Source organism: Plectrocnemia conspersa, unplaced genomic scaffold (genome assembly GCF_051122295.1).
Source record: "Plectrocnemia conspersa isolate PC_06_02 unplaced genomic scaffold, ASM5112229v1 ptg000012l, whole genome shotgun sequence".
Classification (NCBI taxonomy): Eukaryota; Metazoa; Arthropoda; class Insecta; order Trichoptera; family Polycentropodidae; genus Plectrocnemia; species Plectrocnemia conspersa.
Window position 1 is genome coordinate 7,431,486 of NW_028277176.1, and position 24,247 is coordinate 7,455,732.

A 24,247-nucleotide genomic window follows, 5' to 3' on the forward strand; every position below is an offset into this window, starting at 1 on the left:
CCGCAAAAATACATAGTATAACTGGATAGAATCTAATGTGCAATATTTATACATTATTGCTACATAATACACAAGTCTTCTTTTAAACTGGAATTTTTTGAACTGCCAAGTTTTGTTCTCTAAATTGGGAATTTGCAGAGATTGACAACAGTCAAGTAACTTTTTAAAATATAATTCTGAGAGAACCATAAAAAACTCTTAAGACTAACGTATCATTGAAATTCATAATTCTCCTAGCATACTACTTTCATAAATTATACTTCTTATATATTACAGTTGCTGATATTTTAAAGTTTTATGTCATAACTGTTAATAATCAGTGGTGTGGTAATAAAGTATAACAGAACCCCGCAAGAAGCGCCGCATTTGGTGAGCGATAACAAGAGTTTGAGATAACATAAACGTCGTATTGTCATATAATATTTAAAAACAAGCTAATAATGAAGTGCAGATTCATATGCTTTTACTTTGTTTTCAAGATATAATGTTTGCGATATCTGACTTGGCACACGCGCTTATTTTTTAATTACATAGTAAGTTTATTAAAGTATTTTTAGATTAAAACAATTAATCTACGGCTGTTCATTTTGTGCAATAAATGGATGTTATGTTATAGAAAGCGCTATGTTTTATGACCGTAATAGTCTCTTATTCATTTAAAAAATCGGATTGAGCCCTTGGAGGTTTATATGACTGTTTGAATGAACCAGATCAGACGATCGATTTTTTCTAGTTATAAAGAAAGTGAAATTATTTAGAAGCATTACAGTTTATAAAAGATTAGGGAAAGAAGAGTAGATCAACGTCCCTACTCTCTCGACCAATTGACCAATCTGGATTAATAGGGGTGGAATTAGAATATTTGTTTCTATAAATATAGTATTAGACAACAGGGGTATTTTTAAATTTTTGAGTCATTTTGTTGAAATAGATATATTCAACATAAAATATTATTTGATTAGAGTACGCTCGGGATAAGGATGCCGGTTTGTTATTGTGTGCGTGTACATGTATTATATATGAGAGGGAGAAGCGATGTAGCGTGTACTTCGTTGTCTCGCTTTCTCTTTTAAGGACAGTCGCTGATTGGTCAACGCTGGTATTCATCATTAAAGCGCTGTGTCGAAGAAGTTCAATCTTCTCTAGTGATTTATTTCAAATAATTTTGTGTTGATATTGGTTAAACCCAGATATGCCCACTGTCCCATGGGTAGGTCACTAAACTCGTGCCACTGTTTTTTATTTATAAAATAAAATTTAAGAGAACAAAATTTCTTGGGCGTATCTGGGTTAATTGGTATCAAGTAAGTTATTTGTTCTCTTACCCGTGAATCAAAATATTTAAATTATTTTTCCATTAATCCGTTCGTTGTTGGTTTTTTTACACTATTCTCTGTAAGGGTTAAAAAAGTTATTATTTTTATCGTTGCGCCAATGATAATTTTTAAATTTATTCAATGGATTCTAGTGATTTAGTAGAATCGTCGAGCCATTAAACAATCTGCGAATAATTTCTTTCCTCATTTTATATCTTTTTGTTTTTGAAGAATAGCTAAAGACTTCATTATTTTTTTGACTAGTAAAGGATTTTGAATTTTGCAAATATTTAATTAATGACATCAATGTCTGGTTTCTTCGATTAAATAATATATTTTTAATTGTCCGTTGAAATTTCCAACTTAGCTCAGATGTATGTATGTTAAATAAACATATATTTTCTTTTAAAATAAAAAAAATTAAATATTCTGAGCGAAATTGTTTTGAGCCACACAGTTCACGCGCACAATAACAAACCGGAATCCTTATCCCGAGCGTACTCTAGCTGCAAAATTGAAAAATATGAAAATACATATCGACTTCAAAAATAGATATTCTGGTATATCTATGTTGTTAATTTTATAAAATAAAACATTATTATAGAGCTATATGTTTGTTTTAAATTTGTAGATGAATATATATTTGTAAAGTAAAGATAAGCTAATAAAACAATCAGCGATTTTTTTATTATCAAACCTTATTGATGAGCACAAGTAAATGACAATCATATATTTTTATTATAAACTCCTAAAGCATGTCTTAAAAAGCAAGAACAATGGCAAGAAGTGCATAAATATAAAACATGAATTCTTAGTGTAGGTACAATGATTTTTGAGCTAGTGTTAGGAACTAGAAATATAATTGTTCTTTTTGTGATTAATGTATTAGCTATTTTAAAATTGAGAATACATATTATGATTGTATGTTACAAGGTCTACACCCGATCATAAAAATGTTTCCCACCTCTGACCTAAACCGACCCGGAACGTTATAAGGTCGATAAAATCGCAACAAAAAATAAATAATAACAGCATTGAGTAACAATGACAAGCCAAAACTGATTAGTGCCCAAAGGGTAACAAATTTCTTACGAGCCGTATGTACACTTTGATTAACATTTCCCAATCGAGTTTGATTTATTAACTCTGAATCGGTCGAAAGCTACCTTTGATGTTTGACAGCAGTGATTTTTACATAATTTTTAATAACCTGGTCTCGTTTGCGAGTTAAGAATGTTAAACTATGGCGCTTGAGGCGATACCAAAAAAGACAAAATTTAATGCATAACATAATTTTTTTGCATGTACGGCGCCATTTTTTGTAACTATATCGGTTTAGATGTGTTTTAGTAACACGAGGAGGTGCGATAACCTCTTTTTGGCTTTGAGCTATTTTAACACTTGTTGCTTATCTCGAGTGAAATGAGATTCAAGGCGAAAAGTGCTATAAATTTCGTTTTTTTTGGAATGATAGATTGTACAAATTTATGACCGTTAAGGCGGATATTATTATTTTTAAATAGTTTTTAAGACATTGAAGGATCCGGGTCTTTGAATATAAAAAGATCGTTTAATGTCAATTGATGTAATAATAATAAATATTGCAATCTCATTGTTAGAGTGACATTTGATGTACTTATACAAGTACAATAGATTAAGAATTGCAAATGCAGTTCATGTTTATCATAGCTATATTTATTCAACGCTTATAGTAAGAATCATTGCATACTTTATATTAAATAAATACAAATTATATTTATAATTAAAAAATATATTATATATTGTTAAATGTTAAAGGTTTTTATTAAAATTTCATAATCAATAATGTTTAGACTAATTTGAACAGGAAGCTATAAATCAGGTCAGTTTTTTTATAAAATAAATAACTATATCTGATAAGGAAATTAACCATAAAAATGCATGACCTTTATTGCAAGGTCGTTCAAGTCATGTAGAAAGTAAAGATTTTATCTTTCTTTAGAATTAAGCTGTTAAATGCATTTTGTACTGTGGCGTTTATAAGCAATATCATATAATAAATATCATATTTATTTACTGAAGTGAAATGCAAGAAAAATCGTCCTTATGGTTTTCATTTCATGGTAATTTAAGTTTTACGATATGTTTAAATTATAAACGGACTACATTGGAATGTCTCATTTTGATAATATTTAAACATTTTGATAATATGGTAAAAAAATGGCTAAACGCTGTTGTAATGTACGACTTTAAAATGTAAAATTTGATTGCTCCTAAAATAGTAGTCTTATGTATGTTTATTTGCACTACATTTATGTGCATATGTATATACATATACATTTATATTATTATAGTAAAATAATATAAATGGACATTAAAAACTTGCCTAATAAATTGATTTGTAGCTCAAAAATATTTCACTACAAATATATTTTTCTCTTAGGGAATTCTATATTTATGTCAAGTGTCACTACTTATTAGCGTCATCAATTCATTATGTATACATCGGCATAATGTCAATTCATCACACACAAGGTAACCGGTTAAACGCATATTTGCTCTTCAAAGATACCGTGCCAGTAAAATAACACAAGTGTTTGCATGTGGAAATTTACATTATATTAATCGAACGCATGATTTTTGTATGGAAATGTCGTTGTGTGAGTAGTATGTCCATTGTTTTAATATTGACACAGTAATTAGGGATGTTAGCTTTGATTCGTGAATTGAACAGGTGATGTGTTTTGTAAAACTTTGGCAATTTGTATTTTTAAAGGTCGATTTCGTTTGCGCAAGTCGAACAACACACATGTGTATGTCCGTTTGACTGAGAGGCAGATCCAAGGCGGTGAAATTAAAAAGGTGACTGAAGATGTGACGATCATGACCCATTTGTGACCCATCCGTGTAAAGATTGATGATAAGCAGCAATACAATGAAGAGAAACGGACAAAAGATACGAAGGCCGGCGCCTTTGCCGATGTCCGGATGTAGAAAAGCACTCGATTGTGATTTGTTAAGATTGAGATTTTTGATCGAGAGTCTTCCTTTAGAGAAATCATTCAATTAAAAAAAGTCCTTAAGTTTGTTTAGCACATTTATTAAGACTAGCTATTGTAGTAAATAATGTGCATTTAAATATAAATAAAAAAATATGTATTAAAATGAAGAGCAAATATATTTTTTTTAAGCTTTTAAAATAATATAAATTTGAATGTTGTATGTTTAATAAAAGTATATAACAATAATAATAATTTACACAAGGCTTTGGTATGTTTTGTCAAGATAAACTTAATTTTCAGACATAAATATTATATGTATATATGACAATAATAAATGTTTAAAACATTAATCCAAGTAAAACATTTTCAAAAATCAAATTTTAAATAAAAAACTCACGCCTTATATTTTTTTAAAAAGGTCTTATTGCAATATCGATATTTAAAGTTGTCCCGAAAAACATCGTTATTACATTTGATTTGATCAAACGGTCGCCACAGCATATTTATTTTATTGATTAAAAATAGTATTTTTAAATATAATTTAATTAAATTATTTTATACAAACAAAAGTAAGTTTTGATGCTAAAGTTTTTTTAAGTAAACGGATTTTTAAAAATTTATTTATTTATAATTAAAACTGATCTTATCACATGACCAACAATTATTTTACTCTATTTTTTAATAATGTTAGGTTTTTTTATTGGCTATTGTTCTATCCTACACAATTACTAATATTTGAGATCTAGTACGAAAGGTTTAGTCGTATTTTCAAGTTGTCCACATTGAGGAGTTTGCTGCCTCGATGTTGACGTGCTGTTTTTTTGACTTGTCGCATTACAAAAAGTAAATAAATAATTATGATTATGATCTCAAGTTAAACATATGTTAAAATAGTACTATTAAGTAAATGTTTACATGAAAAAGTCTAAAAATTATTATGGAATATTTTATTGTAATTGACTTATTATTCATTTAAAATCTCGGTATTTATATTAAGATAAGTCAGTATTTAATGCAAATATTCGAATACCGAACAAATTCATCATTAATATTCGTTCATATTTGTAGTTAAATAATTAAAAATTTCTATAATAAGCATAAACCGACCAAATCTAAAAACTTGTTATATTTAGCCATAACCATAACAACTAATAGTCATCAAACAAAATATTGAATAAAAATAAACATTCTTTTATTGCCGAATTTATATAAATTACTCGTATTATTGTTCATCTGTGAGTTATTTAAATAAATCTCTTTTAAATTATTACTATACATTTTTTATTTAAGTCTGTCTAATGTAATTCATCATGATAATATATTTTAAGTATATTGTAGTTTTTTCCATAGCAGGTATATTAAAAATTAAACTTCGTACCACTTTAAATTTTAAAACACTTATTTATTTATTATTTTAAAATAAAAATAAATAGTCTCAGTACTTTTGATATTATTGATATTATAACATAAAATAATCTGTATTCATTATTCAAACTATATTTTTAGATGTCTTATAATTTTATGTAATAACTATTCGATATTCGTATAGTTAAATTTAACGGATATTTGGAAAGTCTAATAGTCACCATATACAGAGAAACATATAATGAATCGATAAATGATGCTTTTCGTCACCCAACACGAGAATAACCGTATATTATATAATATATATATGGATAGCCATTTTAGAAGCAGTTTCTCCTTTCGCACAAAATAAACTAAACGATTAGGATTTTACACGGCCATTTTAAACCTACTTTACAAGCATAACGTTGCTTCGATTAAATATTAGAAGGCTATAATAACTATAATCACGCGATCAGTATTGAGAATTGGATAAAAACAGTCTTTATAAAGCTTTCAGTTTTTTAAAGAAAATTTTAGTTGTAATACAAAAGTAATTTAGACGAAAGGCACGGGAAAATAAAATGTCGTTGATAGTTTCGGTGGTACATACCTAGACCGCAGATGAGATAGCTCGGCGGAGGTTTGAGGACACTTCTTGAATAAGCGCTCCTGACTACTTCTAAGGCACAAGGGTCACCAGCTACGAGCAGGAGCCCCGGAGCTACGTATCCAGCGTATCTGAGGGCCCTGCAAGCTGCGCCGAGAGAGCCAACCCACCAGCATTGCGAATTAGCCGATAAAAAACCCTGAAATCGTTAAAAACAAATTATAACACAGCACATAAAAATATAATTGAAAACCCACACAAACGATCAGAAAGGATTTCCTTGTATTATGTAATAAATACAGTATATAAATTCAATTAATTTCCTGATTAATTCAATCGCTCATATTTATGATTTAATCGCTTTATTGCATATTGTATGGTCTGGTAAAGCATATAATGAAAAAGCGTTTCTATGAAAGAAATTGTTATCAAAGAAGAACCTCTCCCGTTCCATTCACCTGGTTTACGGTTATTTTTTGAATCGTAATAATGCCTCGGCATGTCACAATGGCAACTCTGAAGATTTTGTTCGCACGGTGCTTTCCTCTTTTTCTCATTGTGTGTTAACGCGACGAGCACGCCGCTGTATTCCCATAAAACTCCTGATATAAATATGAATGAAATTTTGGAGTGAAAATACTATCTTTTTATTATACCACTGTTCGTTTTAATAAGACGTTGGTTTTACTGTTATTTAAGTGCAATTAATCCATTTGTTGACTGTAACAGCACAACTAAATTTATTTACACAATACCAATTGAAATTAAATTAGGGCCTGTCAATTTCCCAATACCATACTGAAAGTCAGAAATTGTAAAAATATCGATCTATAGAAATCCCATGAATCATTGACGTCTAAATTGAAAAAATGATAGAAATACATTCAATTAAAAATAATATTCGGGGTTTGGCAGTCGAGTAACACTATTCTTAAATTTTTAAATCAATTAAGAGTTAGGTAATCATCAGTAATTAGTCAGGAGTTAAATCATGATTTAAGACTATTGAATCAATAGTGTAATTATAGCTATGGCGGTACAGGGAAACTTATGTCTAGTCCATGGTTTCCCAAACTATGTTACCGCGGATTACTAAATAGATATTTCACAATTGGAGTAGATTAAAAATATTGTTAGTCTTGCTAATACATAAAAATTGTTCATAAATCTGATAAAGAAACTTGAAAATATGTGTTTAATAATTAACATTGATGTGTATAAATTCTGGAGGGAAAAGTTTCATATGTCAGTGTTGTATTTTTTTAACTTTAAAATTTGACAGAATTTAAACAATATTTTTTTTGTTAATTAATCACACGATATTAGTGCTTGTTATGAGAATTTTATTTATGTGATGTCACTTTTATGCAATTTTTTTGGTGCCACGAATGTCTTCACTTGTACGTGATTTTCATACAAGATTTTTCAATCTTGGGATCCAATCTGTCAAATTTACAAAAGGTTACTGCGGATAATTTTTCACGCGTTTGTATTCTACGTGCTAATTCCTAAAACTAATTTATTGCGTTAAAACAGGATTGGGTGTATACTTTTGGAAATGTAAATGAGTTAAATAAAGTTTGCATAAAAATGAATCGATTTTCTTGTACATTAATTTAATCTGATTGCTACAGATTTTTTTACATTTTGACTAAAAAAATATTAAAGAATTTACATATTATTCAAAAACTACCCATGGATCTTTGGTTGAAAACAGGAAATTTGACGAAAGAAAGGCCAAATACTTTTACTGATACGTCTACATCGAAGAAGAAAATAATCCAAAAACTGTGATTTCTTCAAATTCGAATATTAAAGAACAAGTGTCATCTATGAACAGACTAAAATGGAAGTACAATGTTAGTTTGTTAAATTTTGGATTTACGTATATTGGCAATTCAGATGCTCCTGATGCAATGTGTGTTTTATGTCAAAAAATACTCGCAAACAGTTCTTTGGCTCCAGCTAAACTTCGCAGGCACTTCGAAACGACACACTCTGATTACAAAAAAAAGACATGCAGTTTTTTAAGAGACAACGTGACTCACTAGAAAAGTCCAAATTTCAAATGATTACAATGGCTAAAACTGAAAATGAAATGTTTCACGACGCATTAAAGATATTTCTACTTAAGTTAATTCGTCGACTTGGATTTTGCAGTGAATATGCATTGTAAATGGATGAATCTACAGATGTCGCAGAACTAGCTGTGCTATTGGTATTTGTTCGTTACACATATGATAAAAGTATTGAAGAAGATTTATTTACGTGTGCATATCTACATGGAAAAACTACAGGAGATGATATATTCAACTGTATTAATGATTACATTACAAAACAAGAGATAGGCTGGGAAAAGTGTATTGATATTTGTACAGATGGTGCTCGTGCAATGGTAGGAAAAATGATAGGTATTGTATCACGTATCCTGAAAGTAGCTACAAGAGCTACTAGCAGTCACTGTATTTTGCATAGGCATGCACTGTTGACTAAAAAAAAATCCACAAATTTAAAAAATGTTTTGAAGAAGCTGTGAAAATGATAAATTATGTAAAATCTAGACCACTTCAATCCAGATTATTTAAAATTTTGTGCGATGAAATGGGTAGTGAACATAAAGCACTTTTATTATATACTGAAATGAGATGGGTATCCAGAGGAAAAGCACTATTAAGACTTTATGAACTTCGAAATGAATTATTAGTCTTCTTGAAGGCACAGAATAATTTGCAACATCATTTTATCAAATTCTTAACAAATCCTTCCTGGTTGATACATCTTGCATATCTGGCGGATATTTTTACAAAGTGCAATGATGTTAACTTATCATTATAAGGAAAAAGTATTACAATTTTTAATATGAGGGATAAACTTGAATCTTTTGAAAAATATTACAATTTTGGATTTTATCGGTTGAATGTGTTGGATGAATGTTTAAATGAATTAAATTGTCAAGTTGATAAAAAAGTTTTACAAGTATTTTTAGAACACCTATATAACTTGAAAATAACTCTTTCGGAATATTTTTCGAAAACTAGTAAGGACGATTCCTGGGTTCGGAATCCATTTTCCGAGACAGTTAAACCAGTGGGCTTAAGTGCAAGGGATTATAAGAATTTAGGTAATTTAATTAATGAGTCTGATTTGAAACAAAAATATAAAGATCAACCATTAAATGATTCTGGGCGAGTCTGACTGAAGAGTTCCCCAATGTGTCAAAACAAGCTCTGGTTTGTTTATTTCCATATTCCACGACGTATTTATGCGAAGTGGGATTTTTAAATATATTGCAACAAAAACAAAATACAGAAATAGACTCGATGCCACGGCAGATATGAGAATACAACTGACCAATATTGTGCCTGATATAAAAAAAATTGTAATTTAAGAACCCAAAATCATCAGAGTCATTAAGAGTTTTATTTATCTGCATTTTTATGTTTATTAAATAAATTTAATAACATTTCTTTAATAACATTTTTTATTTTTATTTATACTATTATGAATTACCCAACCTAAAAAAAAAGCTAAGTGTTCCGCCAAAATTTTCAGATTTGCCAAGTGTTCCATCGCTGAAAAAGTTTGGGAAACCCTGGTCTAGCCTATGACAGTCTATTACTTTAAAACTCAGTAATTTTTAGTTAATATTTGTGTAAAACTCTATCTAACTTAATAAATTATATAAAAAGTTATATCGATATCAATTAGAAGAACATATAAATTGTTTTTTTTTATTAAACTACATTCTATGACTTCTTAAAATTAGATTTAAAGATAAATTGCCATAATTATGAAGCAGTTATTTTTTTTAGCCCAGGCTGCGCTCGCGGCTCGTTTTTAAAATGTTTCTGCAGCTCAATGCAATTCTGTGTTGTTATATTTAAAAAACTTCGACTTAAATTAACCACATCGTTTTTTCGTTTATAACGTCATTGCCAAAACAATGAATTTCAACAACAGTATCTCTTTTTGTACAGAATAAACGGATTAGGCCATTTTTGTATCATCATATCCATTGGGTATAAGCTTGTTAATAACATTTAAGAAGGGTCTCAGGGTATTTAAATAGAAAAAAATATAACTTGTAATGAGTATGTTCTGCTTCATTCAATTCTTCTGTTATACGAGCTTATGAAATCAATCGTTTCCCGAAGCACGTGTATTAGAACAGGTACTGTACCTTGCAAGACAATGGACCAATAAAAGAATCATACTAAATGGATAAACGCCTTAATGGCCGTGTTTAGATATCCGACGCTGATTTCCCGGTAGCCGAGAGCAAAACGAGCGAATAATTTCTGCATAACCGAACCTACGGCGGTTTTCAGTCAATAATCCGCGACCATATTTGTTTTAAAGTGCGCTTTTAGCTCCAATTTAACGGCGCATAACGACAGCCGTTTCGTTATGATCACTTCAGTGCTTTCTATGGGACATTGCAAAGAAAAAAATGGTTCGAAAGTTTTGCGATTCCAGATAAGAAAAAGTTTATACCTTGTTGCTGCATCAGATTTATTATAAACGTATCTATTCCTTAAACTTTAAATTGGAGAACATATATTTGCGGTTATATAAATATAGTATAAGATATTCCAGATTAAACGGTTGATCCACGTAGATAAAGTTGTGAGATTTTCATAACATTTGTGTCATAAAAGTGGGAAGATAATCAAAAATAGCACTTATGGCTATCGATATTTAAAAAATTGACTCTTTTGTAAAAATATAAATAAATCTTTACGCTATGTCAAAATTTTATTATGTATATTTTAAGTAAAGTGTGTATTAAAGTTTTACGAATGTATCTCATTTTACGATCACAGTTAATTTATGACAAAATAAAACATCCTCGCGGTGATGTATTAATTTTCAAAGTCATTAAGCGAGTCGTTGAAGTGAAACTAAGTTCTGGTAATTAAAAAGAAAGTACAACATAAGTAATATATACGTATAAGAGTTTTCTCCCCTCAAGAGTTAAACACCGGAACTGACTCCAGTTACTCATACTCCAGGAATAAATCAATACGGTGACAACAGCATCCGTCTCCCTTGCTTTTTTTTTGGTAAAACCCTAAATTATAGGGGTTAGAAAACCACTTAATTGCCATATAATAAAATAAAATAAAATTATTCTGTGTGTTTTGAAATTTTTTTTTTTTTAATTAAAAAAAAAACTCGAAGCATGAATACACGTATTATATGATTCATTCGTATGTTTACGATACAAATAAAATTCGTTTAGAGTTGGTCACCCCTGTTTATATACAAGCAGCTGGACACAGAGGGTCTTCAAGATACGGGTGTAAAAATACTTAACGGCAAGTGGTGCACTATTCCCGAAATTGAGCGGTAATAAATAAATGAGTTATATACATTTACGCACATACGTATATACGTGGGTTGTTCAAAAACTTTCCAAACTTAATACATATATAATATTTTTTATGTAAGTATGTCATTAATCTGCAATAAAGAATAAGGGATTGTATGAAAAATAATGTAGTGGGATATTGAAAAATTTTCAAACATACTTTTATTTTACAACTTATTCAAATTTCATCTATAAATGTAACATTAATGTCCATATTCAATATATTATTCAGGATTCTCAAACTTTTTTATTGTGCAGCAGCAAAAGTATTGTTTATTACATTTAATAGAATAAGTATATTATAATGAATGAATATTGTTAGTGAAGCTTTATTTTCACTTGTAAAAATATAATTTCACTGCTATTCACAAATAGTACGCGTATTTTCACATGATCTGAATTGTTATTACTTCGATCGACAAAGTACAGTTTCGCCGGTCACAGAATCGTCTAGCGAAGTCAAGGGAGAAACAGTAACAAAAGCTACGCTATACGGGGTAACGCTATACGCTATTGGGGGGTTTCATGTACTACAATATTTAAAATAAATTAACCCAAACCCAACTTAATGAACATTTTAAAACAATAGTTAGTTTTATAACTTTAATTTTAAATGGTAAATGAACGTTTCGCAACTGTCGAATTGTGTATCATATACAAATTAGAGCAGCATATAATTTATTATTAATTTATAAAATTATATTTTCGCTAGTAGAATTTAACATATACATTAAATCATTTCTTTAAAAGCTTTGCAAGGTGTTAGTTTAATAGATTTTAACTCATTCTACTTGGATCAGTTATTTGCTAACATTTTAAATGCCACTCATTTCTAAATACATACATATTAATAATTTTATAAATATAACGATAATTAACCGTACATAAGTTACAAAGTAGAGAATAGCCAACGCAATAAAAATCACATCGTTACGATGTACATAAATTCAAAAACATTTTTTCAACCTTTATATAATATATTCAGGTTTAGCGTTAACAGTAAGAACCTTTATAATGTTGCATAATTCTTCTTAAGTGTGCAATCTTAACAGTATTTTAATATTAAACAGTAAATTTGTCGCATTTTTATGACTGATTAAATAAATTAAAAAACGATCTTCTTGTTCAATCTAGAGAAAGCAACCTTCCTGTGAAGTTATGTGCTTCGTGTTTTCATTTGCCGTTATTTAATTTTTATTTACAAGATTTCACGAATACATAAAAACTTTTATTTAAGTGAAGGGCATAAAGCAAATATATTTTTTTTGCTTCACAAGGATTTAATTAAAACAATATAAGTAAAATTATGTCACATTTAAAAAATCCGAAAATACATATAGATTAAGACTGCATCGAGATTGAAGAAGAAAATTAAAAAATGTGAGTAAATGCTCTGTAAAACAATGACTTTTGAAATAAGGCTAGAATGGGTCGCATTATACCGAGACTGGACACATGAAGATTGAGGGAACAAATTGTATAATAAATGTAAGAAAACAAAATTTCCATTTTTTTTCAAAAATATTGTATTATATATATATATATATATATATTATATAAAAAAAAATGTAACTCATTTATTCGAGTGTTTTAATATGTTTTTAAGAGATTAAAATGATTTGTGCTTATATAGTATCTTTAAAATATACAATGAAAGGGGTATGTAAATATATTTCATTATACATATTTTTTTATTCGCGACACTTGGATACATGTATATAGGGCATTCGACATGAACGATAAGCGTTCGACATTTGCACGATGATTCTGTTTTTAATTCCAAAGGTTAAAACGTGCATTATGCAATATTTTTGCAGCGGTTTGAATGAGTTATGTGTCTTTAATACAGCGGGCGGGTCACGAACACAATGTAATAGTTACACGATATTAATTGACGTCGGTCATGTACGTGTTTTTATTTACGTGATTCTACGTGCGTAACGTTGTTCAAGTATTTGTGTATGGTTTATTGATTTTTTGTTTTAAACAAAAAAAATAACGATGGTGATTTATGACAATGCAACGAGAATCACGCCCGTACACTGCCAGCGCAAGCTGTTTTTGACGTTTGAGTAGTACCATGATAATAAATCTCGGTTAAAAATTCAGTTAACTATGCAATAATGGTCAGTTTGTAAATTGTGAATCATTAAACTATTTTATTATATACAGAACCATGGTCGTTTAAAACATTGTATAATTTATTACTAAGTGCATAGATTAAACAACATGTTTTAAGCAGGGAGTAGGAATTTATTGATTTATTAGTAATAATTTATTTTAAATGTTATATAAACATATTTTCCATGCCGAAAAACCGCGATTTAGATAAATAAGATCTGAATTAGATAAATATTTATTTACGACAAGCTGTCAAAAAAATATATGAAAAGCATCTTCAGAACAAGGGTTAAGAAAACCGAAGGAAATTATCAAAAATGATTTTTAATAATATGCCATAATAAAATATCATATAATCAAAATTGCACCAAAATCCTTTATTTAATTATTAAATTACATTAAACACAGATTTCAGGTGAGCTAAAGCATTTTTTTTAAATTATCTTACTTTTACTTATGTTATATTGGTTTGGATTTAAAAGTAAATATATTTTAATTATTAATCAACTAATCTCACATGTATATTAAAGTATTTGTATATAGACTCTTCAAATTTAAATTGGAAGAGTTAATATGTAGTATATTAACTCTTCAAATTTAAAATGAAAAATTTTTTTTTTTTTATTTAATCTATTATACTTTTTGCTTACATAAAATTTTGAACAGACGTTTCTTGAACTTTTTTTTATCAATAAAGCTCAAATTACATTTTAAAAATAAGAAAATTTTTCGTTAAAAAATAAAAAAAAATAGTGAAAATAATCTGCAAATTGCGTTGACCTTGAAAAGTTTTAATTTTGAGCCTTTATCAGAAATGAAACATTATTAAACTGAAATGATTGAGCTAATTACTTATGTTTTTTATTTATTTTATTAAACTTTTCCCCAGCAATTTAGTGCAAATTAATTTTAAGAAATAGGCAGATTTATCGTTTTATTTCTAGGCAAAATCAGTATAATTGCAGATGAGTATGAAATACAAACTCTTTGAACATTTACAAAGATTTTCAAGACACTGATGGACTGAACTTTTAAACAAGAATAAATTTGTTTAAGTAAGTTTTTTGGTAGTCAAAATTTAAATAATCATTGATGAGTTTGCGATAAAAAATTCTCAATCCTTTACAAGGACTTTCTACACTAAAGAACTTTAAAACAAATTACGAAATTAGTTAAAGTAAGTTTGAAAATTACGTTGATTTAAAAAAAGTTTTAATTTTGATACTGTATCAAAGTGAAACATTATTACAATGAAATATTTAAGTTATTTATTGAGGTATTTGTTAATTTTATAGTGTTTTATAGCATATTTTGAACTTTGTTCCATCAGTAAAGCACAAATTAAATTTTAAAAATAGGCAGATTTTAAATTTTTTTGGTAGTCTAAATCTCAATAATTGCAGATAAATATACACTGTAAATTCTTCTTCTATCATTTGCAAGAATTTGCAACAAAAAATATTTTTTTATGAACTTTAAAATAAAGTACAAATTAGTTGAAGTATATTTTTTGATAGACAAAATTTGAATAATTACAAATTATTATGCGATAATTTTTTTTAAACTATTTGCAAGGATTTTCTACACGCGTGAATCTTAAAATTAAGTAAAAACAAGTTAAAGATAGTTTCTGTATCAAAAATGGAACATTATTACAATTAAAGTTAATTATTGAAATTTATGTTAATTTTATAGCTAATATTGAATCTCAAAATTATATTTTGATAAAACAGAAATTCATTTTTATTGTTTATAAAAATTATCAATAATTAAGTATAATTACTAATAGTCAAGTTGAGTATTTTTTAAATATTTTGCGGTAATAAGTAATAATTACATTTATATAATTTATATATAATATAGTAGGTGTAAAAAAAGAGTGTCTTTTACTGGTGGGAAATAAATAGGTAATGATTGAAAAAGTTATCTGTTCTGAAATTTGGATTTAGAAGGACTGTAAAGTTTCACATAAAGCATTATTTTCATAAAAAAAAAAAAAATAGACTGTAAAACTGACTGGTCACTTAAAGATTGTATAAAAGTCATATGGTGGGTTTAATTCAAGTTTGAGATTAAGATAACTTTTTTGTGACTCTTATCATATTATTATAGATATTAACTGAGGATACATAGCAGAAGTAAAGAAATCGTATTTACATGCAAGGCTTAATGGTTAAAACTTTTTAATGACATTTTATTAGTATTGGTTTTAAAATATAGAAAACACGGTTTTAGACTAGCTTTTACTGTATCCAGACCTAGATCTGATATTATTTTAGATCTTAAAAGCTTTTAAAGAAGCTTGCCTAAAATATCCAGAAATCATAAGTTCAGCTGTAAAATTATATATTAGGAAAAATTGTGCCTTGAAATATGATACAAATAATTTCAGCCAATTTTAGAAATATTCTTTAATATCACTTTTTAAAAAAGCTTGAACCATTTTTTAATTTATATTTTCTTGAGGTTTTACTATTTTACTGAAAGCTTAAAAGTTAATCGATTATAAAAAGAGTATGAATTTTAAGATTAGTTAGATTAGTGAATAAATAAAAATGCTTTTAGCAATTCGTCAAATATATATAATCTGAAAAATCTTCAGGTTAATATGAGATATGAATATTTTGAAATAAATTTAATTTTAAGGCATAAGTTTGTCACAATATTTACTATCTTCTAATACGAATTAATTTATGTTTCACGTTAATGGCGAACCAAAAAATTGTGAAAATGGATGAGTAACTCTATTAGGATACGTTTTAACAATTAATAATACTTATAGATATATATATATATACATACAGACGATAATCTATCTACCCCGTTTCACGGGTCGCTTGGTTTTAATTGCCGGATCGGCATTTAATAAACCGTTTCATTTAAATGCATTGTTGTTCGGCTGGCTGTTAATTAGACAGGCTTTGAGTTATTGTTACATCTCGAACAAACTACAGTCAGTTGTAAATCTGCTAGATATTCTCCGTTACTTAGTTGAGCAATGCCTAACAAATAAACCATGGGAAAACATCATACAAGATCCTCCGATTACAGACCATAATATCTTATTTACGTGTCTAGTCTTATCCTGTGTGTGACACCCAAATTAGACTGTCTAACATAACAATAAAAAAACTGACTTCCGTGTGCAGACAAAGCTTCATTGCCCTCTTTGAAAGTATAATGGGTGTATCGTTTTTATGTTATTTTGGAATTGAACCACACGTGAGTTTCATTACGGCTTGTTTGAGATTCTGGTCTCGTTTTATATACAAAGAGTGCATGCTATGTATCAAGCCACCCCCAAAGAATTACCGATTCTGGAATCTGTCAAGCCATTGTTATTATTGGGGGGTGAATTCCGAAACTGGCAACACTCATCCCCGAAGAGTTTTTGGGGATTTTTGTTTTTATGCCAGTCAGCCCTTCAAAGTTGGGGGGTTAAATCAAGCTTTACACACCTACGTTCGGGTAAGGGGTATAAAAACCTAGATAGCAATCTCGAGAATTGTGAAAAATAATTAATAATTATGAGTATTGTAAAATGACTGAATATGACTATCAAATATTAAAAGAATTATTAATAATAATAAAATATACAACACTCTTATCCTTTTAAGAATTTTTCTAAATATATTAAGGCGTATTTTGGAAGCACATATAATGAGCTTTTACAAGAGAAAATATTTTTGGACAAAATAAAAATACATTGCTCTTAATTTAGTAGTTTGTGACACTAATGAGATAGTAAAGGATGCATATTAAAAAAAAAACAAAGGTCTACAAAAAGCTGTCATATAAAAGTTTATGAGGAACAATTAAAATTTTTACTCTTAATTGATATACCAATAATTTATAATGTATAATTAATATAAAACAATAAATTAAATTCGAGGTCACGTTATCAAAAACTTTATACATACTGTAATCCATAAGCGTAATTGCTTTTGACGTGTGGGCGTCATGGCGAAAATTATGATTGATGATTTCCTCCAATGTAAAATTTTGATTTACGCGGCTCTAACAATTATTGTCGATTATGGTTAAATAACGCAATTTTTTGTGCCTTTAAATGTGCAAATCCCACGCATCATCTCACAATATTAAAAAACTCATACGATCCAATCGAATCTTGATTCTAAAAAATAATAATTAGGAACGGAAATAAAGGTGGGCGCTGGCAGTTAAGGTTAAAAAATCACAGATAATCCAATTAAAACTAAAAAAAATAATAATCCATAATATTGCACGCATAAGAGAGATTGCTTCGTTATTATTATGTGAATTCAATTAATGTGCAAAATGAAATTATTATGTGTACCAAAAAACGCTATCGCGTCGGAATTGATTGAGCAATTATTGTTTGTTATTACGTCGTGTTAAAATTTGCGCGGCGCAATCAAATCGTTGTTTATGACCATCAGAGATGCTTTACAATTTTCAACACTATTTGATCGGTTTATAATGAACGGGTCGTAAATTAATCAAAAGGTAACGAAAAGTAGGCGTTAATGTGATAAATCTATTAGTGAGGTCAGATAAACGACGGAAGAATGAATAGAACGTAAATCAATCTGACTGTAGTGCGAGCGTAATCAACTTTATAAATAAAGCTTAAATAAATTGGTTCAATTTAATCATAATTAATTTAATTAGTAATTTAACTTAATACCATATTAATATTATATTTTTTTTTATATTTTAAAGCAATTTCTATTATATAGGAATTTCTATTATAAACAATACAACTTGGAATGTTCAGCAATTTAAGCAATACAAAATTATCCCTTTAATTAGAATCAGAATAAAATATTACTGCATGAAGATAACATAATAACTAAAAACGTATTTATCTAAATTTTTAAGATAAAAAAATATTACGTGGAATGTTTAAATAATTAAACAGCACTGAACAATGCTTTATGCATAAAATTTTAAAAAAGTAAGAAAATATTTATTTAAATTAAAAAGCTAAATTACTGTTTGTGTATATTTAAGAAAAATATGTTAAAACAATTTTAGACTTAATAATTTATAATTAAAAAAAAACACTAACACACGTGTAACGCATAAAGCTCTCATAAAAAATATTTTTTCAAGCTTAAATGCAATTTTTCCTAAATAATCGGTAAAATAATAAAAAAACGGAAATCACTTAATGATTCATTTAATAAATATACATATCTGTGTATTATTCAGAAAATTACCAAAATAAACAAGAAATATTTATTCATATGATATTTAAAAGCTTTACATCTGTATTAAAAAAATAATATTTGTATATAAAAAAAACAATATCTGGAATATTCAACAATACTAATAAACACCCAAATCCGTATGTAATACATGAAGTAACATGCTAAGCAAAAACATATTTATTTTAATTTAAAACCCTTTTATTTTTTATTTATTTTCATAAATAAAAAAATAATATACGTAATGTACCAGATCCGCTTATAATCAATACCGTCTATATAAAGGCCAAACAGTACAACTTACATTTTATCGTGACGTCACATGCGTTAGGGTAAGCAAGAAGCGTCAGTAAGAATTAAACATAAAATAAAAAATACAATAATTAACTGATAACATTAAATTTCTGCTCGTACCTTTTAGCTAAAATAATGTATTAAAGGTATATAGAATTTGCGAGTGCTATATATATTTTTTTATCTATAAAAACAATATGTTTACAAGTATTATAGTCTAGTATTTACTAGATCGGCTTCCGAGAGCTTTCTATAGTGACGTTTAAACATTTATTAGGCGGTTGGAAAATACTGATACGACTGCGCTATTATTGGCAATTATTCTTGGCCTTAAAAGCCAAACTCACAACTTGGCCTTAACAGTCAAACTCACAATCAGTGAGGATTATACTTTCAACATAGAGGGAGAAATCATAAATAATACAATAAATATATTATATTGATATTATTAAATTTCTGCTAAAACTTTTGAGCTTTAAATAATATATCATGCATCAAATTCAACTTGTGTTTTTATACGTTCATATATTTTTCCTTTACCTAAATTTGAAATATTACATTTACAAACATAATATTTACTAAGTAAACTTTTGAGAGTTTTCATTGAAATCAAAATCAAAAGCATTTATTAGGCAGCAGAAAAAGGCCAAAAGGCCTCCTTTCTTGTTCTTAACAGTTTAACTTAAAACTTGGTCTTAACAATAAACTCGCTGGGTAATATTTTTTTTGCATATTTAATACTACATCTGTGCATAAAACGTTTTATAATAATCGATAATTGTATACCATTAAAAAATTAATATAATAATATATTTTTATCAAAAAATAACAGAAAATTGTATTTTTTATAAATATATTAATGCTGTAATACAAATTCTATTAGTTATTTTATACATCAGAATAGATTTATGTCTATATTATTTTTTACTAAAAATGGAGCTAATATAATTCCTACTCCTTTCCCTGATGACGTCATATGCGATCTGTATGGTCTTATTTAATAGATAAAATATTTTGGTATAATGCATGATTTTTGAAAATAACTAAAAAAACTATCCAAATCAAACAATATTTTTGTTTGTATGTATAAAAAATAAATGAATTGGTAAATAAGCAGCACTAAATTATTATTTTAATAAACGCCCAGCTTCGTGTGTAACGCATGAAGTCGACGTTATAACTAAAAATATTATTATTTTTTAATAGAAAATATTACCTGGAATGTTTTACAATTTGGGTAATACTAAATTATTGATCTAATAAATACTTGAATCTGTGTGTAACGTATGAAATATTTAACTGAATTTAAAAGCTTTCTTTCAATACAAATAGATAAAAAAATCACATAGAATGTTAAAGTAAATTACTAACCAAATAAACACACATAACTGTGTATATCATATGAAGCTAGAAACGAGTAAAATAATACATGTTTTATTGATGATATTTAACAAAAAATATGTCTAAATAAATATTATTTATTTGTATACTAAATGTGACATACTGTATTATTATTCAAGCAGTTCATAAAAGTTTAAGATTAGATAAAAATATTTATTATGAACAAATCATATTAGAACAATTTATTTTAACACCAGTTATTTTTTAACGAGTACAATTATTATGATTTTGTCAAAATTTATATTTATAATAATAGTTTTAAAATTCTAAATATTTGAATTAAATCCTTATCAATAATAAAGTTTTAAACCAAATACTATAAAAAAATTAAAAGCTTTATAATTTTTTGCTTATTATTCGTAAGAATTTTAGGGTTCAGATTTTCTGTTACGTATGTTTTGTAAGTAACAATTAATTATGAATGTAAAAGTAAACTATTTAAAAATATATATTTATAAAATAGATAGTATAACCAAACTATATTGATATAAAAAAGACATGCAATAGCCCAGAAAATAAATGTTATTTTATAGTACATAATAAAATATACACCTATATAAAATATATAGAGGTGCATATACATATATTTTTAGATATAGTATGAGCGCATAGATGAAATTCCTTGTTGGCATATTAAATATTTTTTCAGTGGTAAAACACATATGCTTGAGCTTTTAAAAAAAACATCAAAAGGAGATATTTCAGCTAGACGGAAGAGGAAGTAGGTAAGAGAAAAATGTGAATGAAAGCTATTCTAATAATAATGTGTTCCATTCCAAAACTATCCATAGAATGAAATACGTAGTACATATTAAAAGAAACCCAACGAACGCTTAATCCCTATGTTTAATTATTTTATAGGGTTCAACTTAATCACCTATACGTTTAAACGTATCGAATTGCCAAACGCGCAATCATAATCATTGTGTTGAAATAACTACACTACGCACTCTACAAAAATTAAAAGCCAAGGTTTTTAAAATAATATTATACTAACGACTCATTGCGCATTAACATTTCAATATTGTTGTTATTATAATCTAACAATGCAATAAAATTACGCATTTTTGTATATGGTATTGACGTAGGTTTTATTTAATGAGCTTATTGTTGTCCTAACGATGGTTTGTGTAATCTTGCTTCATTTTTGAAGTAGCTAAAGACATTCTTCCTATTCCTATTGATTATTTTTATAAATATATATAATATGCATCATTGTTGTTAACCTTTTAAAAGTGACGATCGTGGGCGTTTCTTAGACCCGAAGCCATAATAGGGTGATTGACACAAATCCGATCGTGTATTGTCTTGTAGCAGTGAGTGACCAACGAACCGGCGTTGAGTTATCTCCCTTTTGTTTTTCGAACTTCTGATTAAATCATTTCTAAATGCCAGAATAGAAATCGGCGCATCCTATGCTCAATCTCTATGACCTTAGCGTAAGATCAATTATTGAGTTGGATCATAAAAATGGTTTTTAAAATGTTAATCACTATATAACACAGGTGTATGGCTATTGTTTGAATATAAAAAATAGAATTGTCTTAATGTACAATAGTAATTGATAACCACTGCCATGGACATTTTAGAAAATTGCTTATTAGGTAATATGAAAGTATTTTTGCTAATCAATGGAGAGGTAAAATTAAAACCAGAAAGTCATAACATTCTTTAAAAATTCACACCTTGAATACCATTAAGTTTACAATAACGGAACGTGTGGGAAAACAATGGTCTTGCGGAAAGCTTTTGTATGAAAGCTACGTGACCGCGCATTCTGCAAGATATTTTTAGAAAAAATAAAAGAACATTACCTTGGACAATGCAAGATAATAGTTAACGACTTGCCAACTCGGATTTGACCCACAGCTTAAACGGAAAACGAAAACTGATACAGTGTGTTAGGAAAAACTATAAAAAGAGACGATTATTCGCGCTTCATAAGGAAAAAAGTAAAAGTAGCGTGTGTTGAATTTTTCTTGCGTGCGTTAACAGGTGTATATTTTAGAGCAAAGCTATAAATTTTATTATGAAATAAAAATAATCGATGACAGGGTGTTACAAAATAGGATATAGCAAACAATGCTGATGACTTTGGCAAATCAAATAAATTAAAAAACTGGTCATGTTTTTTAAAATATTTATTTTTCTAGAATGGGATTTATGGCGTTCATTGAAATATGTGTTATTTAAACAAAGTTTTTATTCAATTTTACACCATCATTATTTATATATTTTACTACATTTTTTTTAATAAAATGGAATCTGTCTATTTATACAATATTCAATTATAATAATTTATATTTAAAATATTTCTAGCTCAATATTTTTTGCTATCTAGCATATTTTTTCGAGTCAATCATTTTGTGTTTTGTAAAATGTGCAACAGGCTCAGCACATTTATAATAGGATCCAAAATCAGGGACGTTATTTGCCCTTCCTTGAATTTGGCCAGAAAAATGTATGTCATGATGAATTTTAATAAAATCAAAATAATAAAAAAAAAATTACTGAATGGTCTATTATGCCCCCTCTCCATGGAAAAAGCAGAAATGACGTCCCTGATTCCAAACCAGAAATTCTCGGGTTATCCCTCAAAAAAAATCTAAAAAAAAAACAATCTCGAATCTATCCCGAAAATATTTTTAAAAATGTCATTTAAGTGAAATCATATCGGAATACATTTTCACCGGTAGATAAATATTTTTACCAGTAAAAATAAAATTTATTTGACAGGTGCTAGTAAAATTATATGATTTAAACTTTTCCATATGTTTCCATTATTTATCTTGTGTTTTTCAGTGAAGTTATATATTCACTAGTGAAGTTCAAATACATTTTCACCAGTAGATATATATTTCTACTAGCAAAAATATAATTTAACTGATACGCGCTAATAAAATATAATGCTGTTCTAAAATTTGACGGTTGCGAAATGTAAATTTAATGTTCAAATCTAAACCCTACACGAATTAACCAAACCCAACTTAGCCTAATGAAAGCTTAGTATGTTAGTACTTTCATTAGATCAAGTTTTAGCCAACTATACTCTTTGGGAAAAATAAGCGGAAGAAGAAGTACAGATAGATGTCGCATCTTGCGTATTAAAAATATGATAGCTATCCTTACCAATATTACAACATACTTCTCATATGAGAGTATTGGTGTTAAGTGTATTAAAACCAAATTTGGCTTAATAAGGGAGTAAAAAACAATTATCACTTCTCAGAAGTCAAAAATCCACGTCAAATGCAATAAAAAAGTACAGAAAACACTGCAACAGCGTATATACTAATGAAATTTATTTTTGAAAAAATCTATGCAGTGAAATTTTACGTGAACTTTTTTTTAAATATAGGTAATGAATTATCTAATATGTTTTTAATAGTATCTAGAGTCTATGTATATAGACCATGGTCTAAAATCTAGAAACGAACGGTGCCACTACGACGACTTATTACTTTTGACATGGATTTATAACTTCTGAAAAAATATCGGATGAAGTTCGCTTGCAATTCACCGCCAGCAATTAATCGCTAGCAGTTTACCGCCGCGTCAATTAAGTGTATTAACATTTTATAGCCGACAAATAATCACTAGCATGTTAATCGCCCTAC

General features: G+C 27.9%; 1 protein-coding gene across 1 annotated transcript in view; it reads right to left on the reverse strand.

Moving 5' to 3' along the window:
* The window catches only part of ko (Stork-head domain-containing protein knockout), a 160,105-nt gene that overhangs the window by 20,736 nt on the left and 115,122 nt on the right, over positions 1-24,247 (reverse strand). Inside the window, exon 4 of the mRNA XM_088200178.1 lies at positions 6,255-6,450. Coding sequence (XP_088056304.1) covers positions 6,255-6,450 — 196 coding nt within the window. The remainder of the gene's footprint in view (positions 1-6,254; positions 6,451-24,247) is intronic.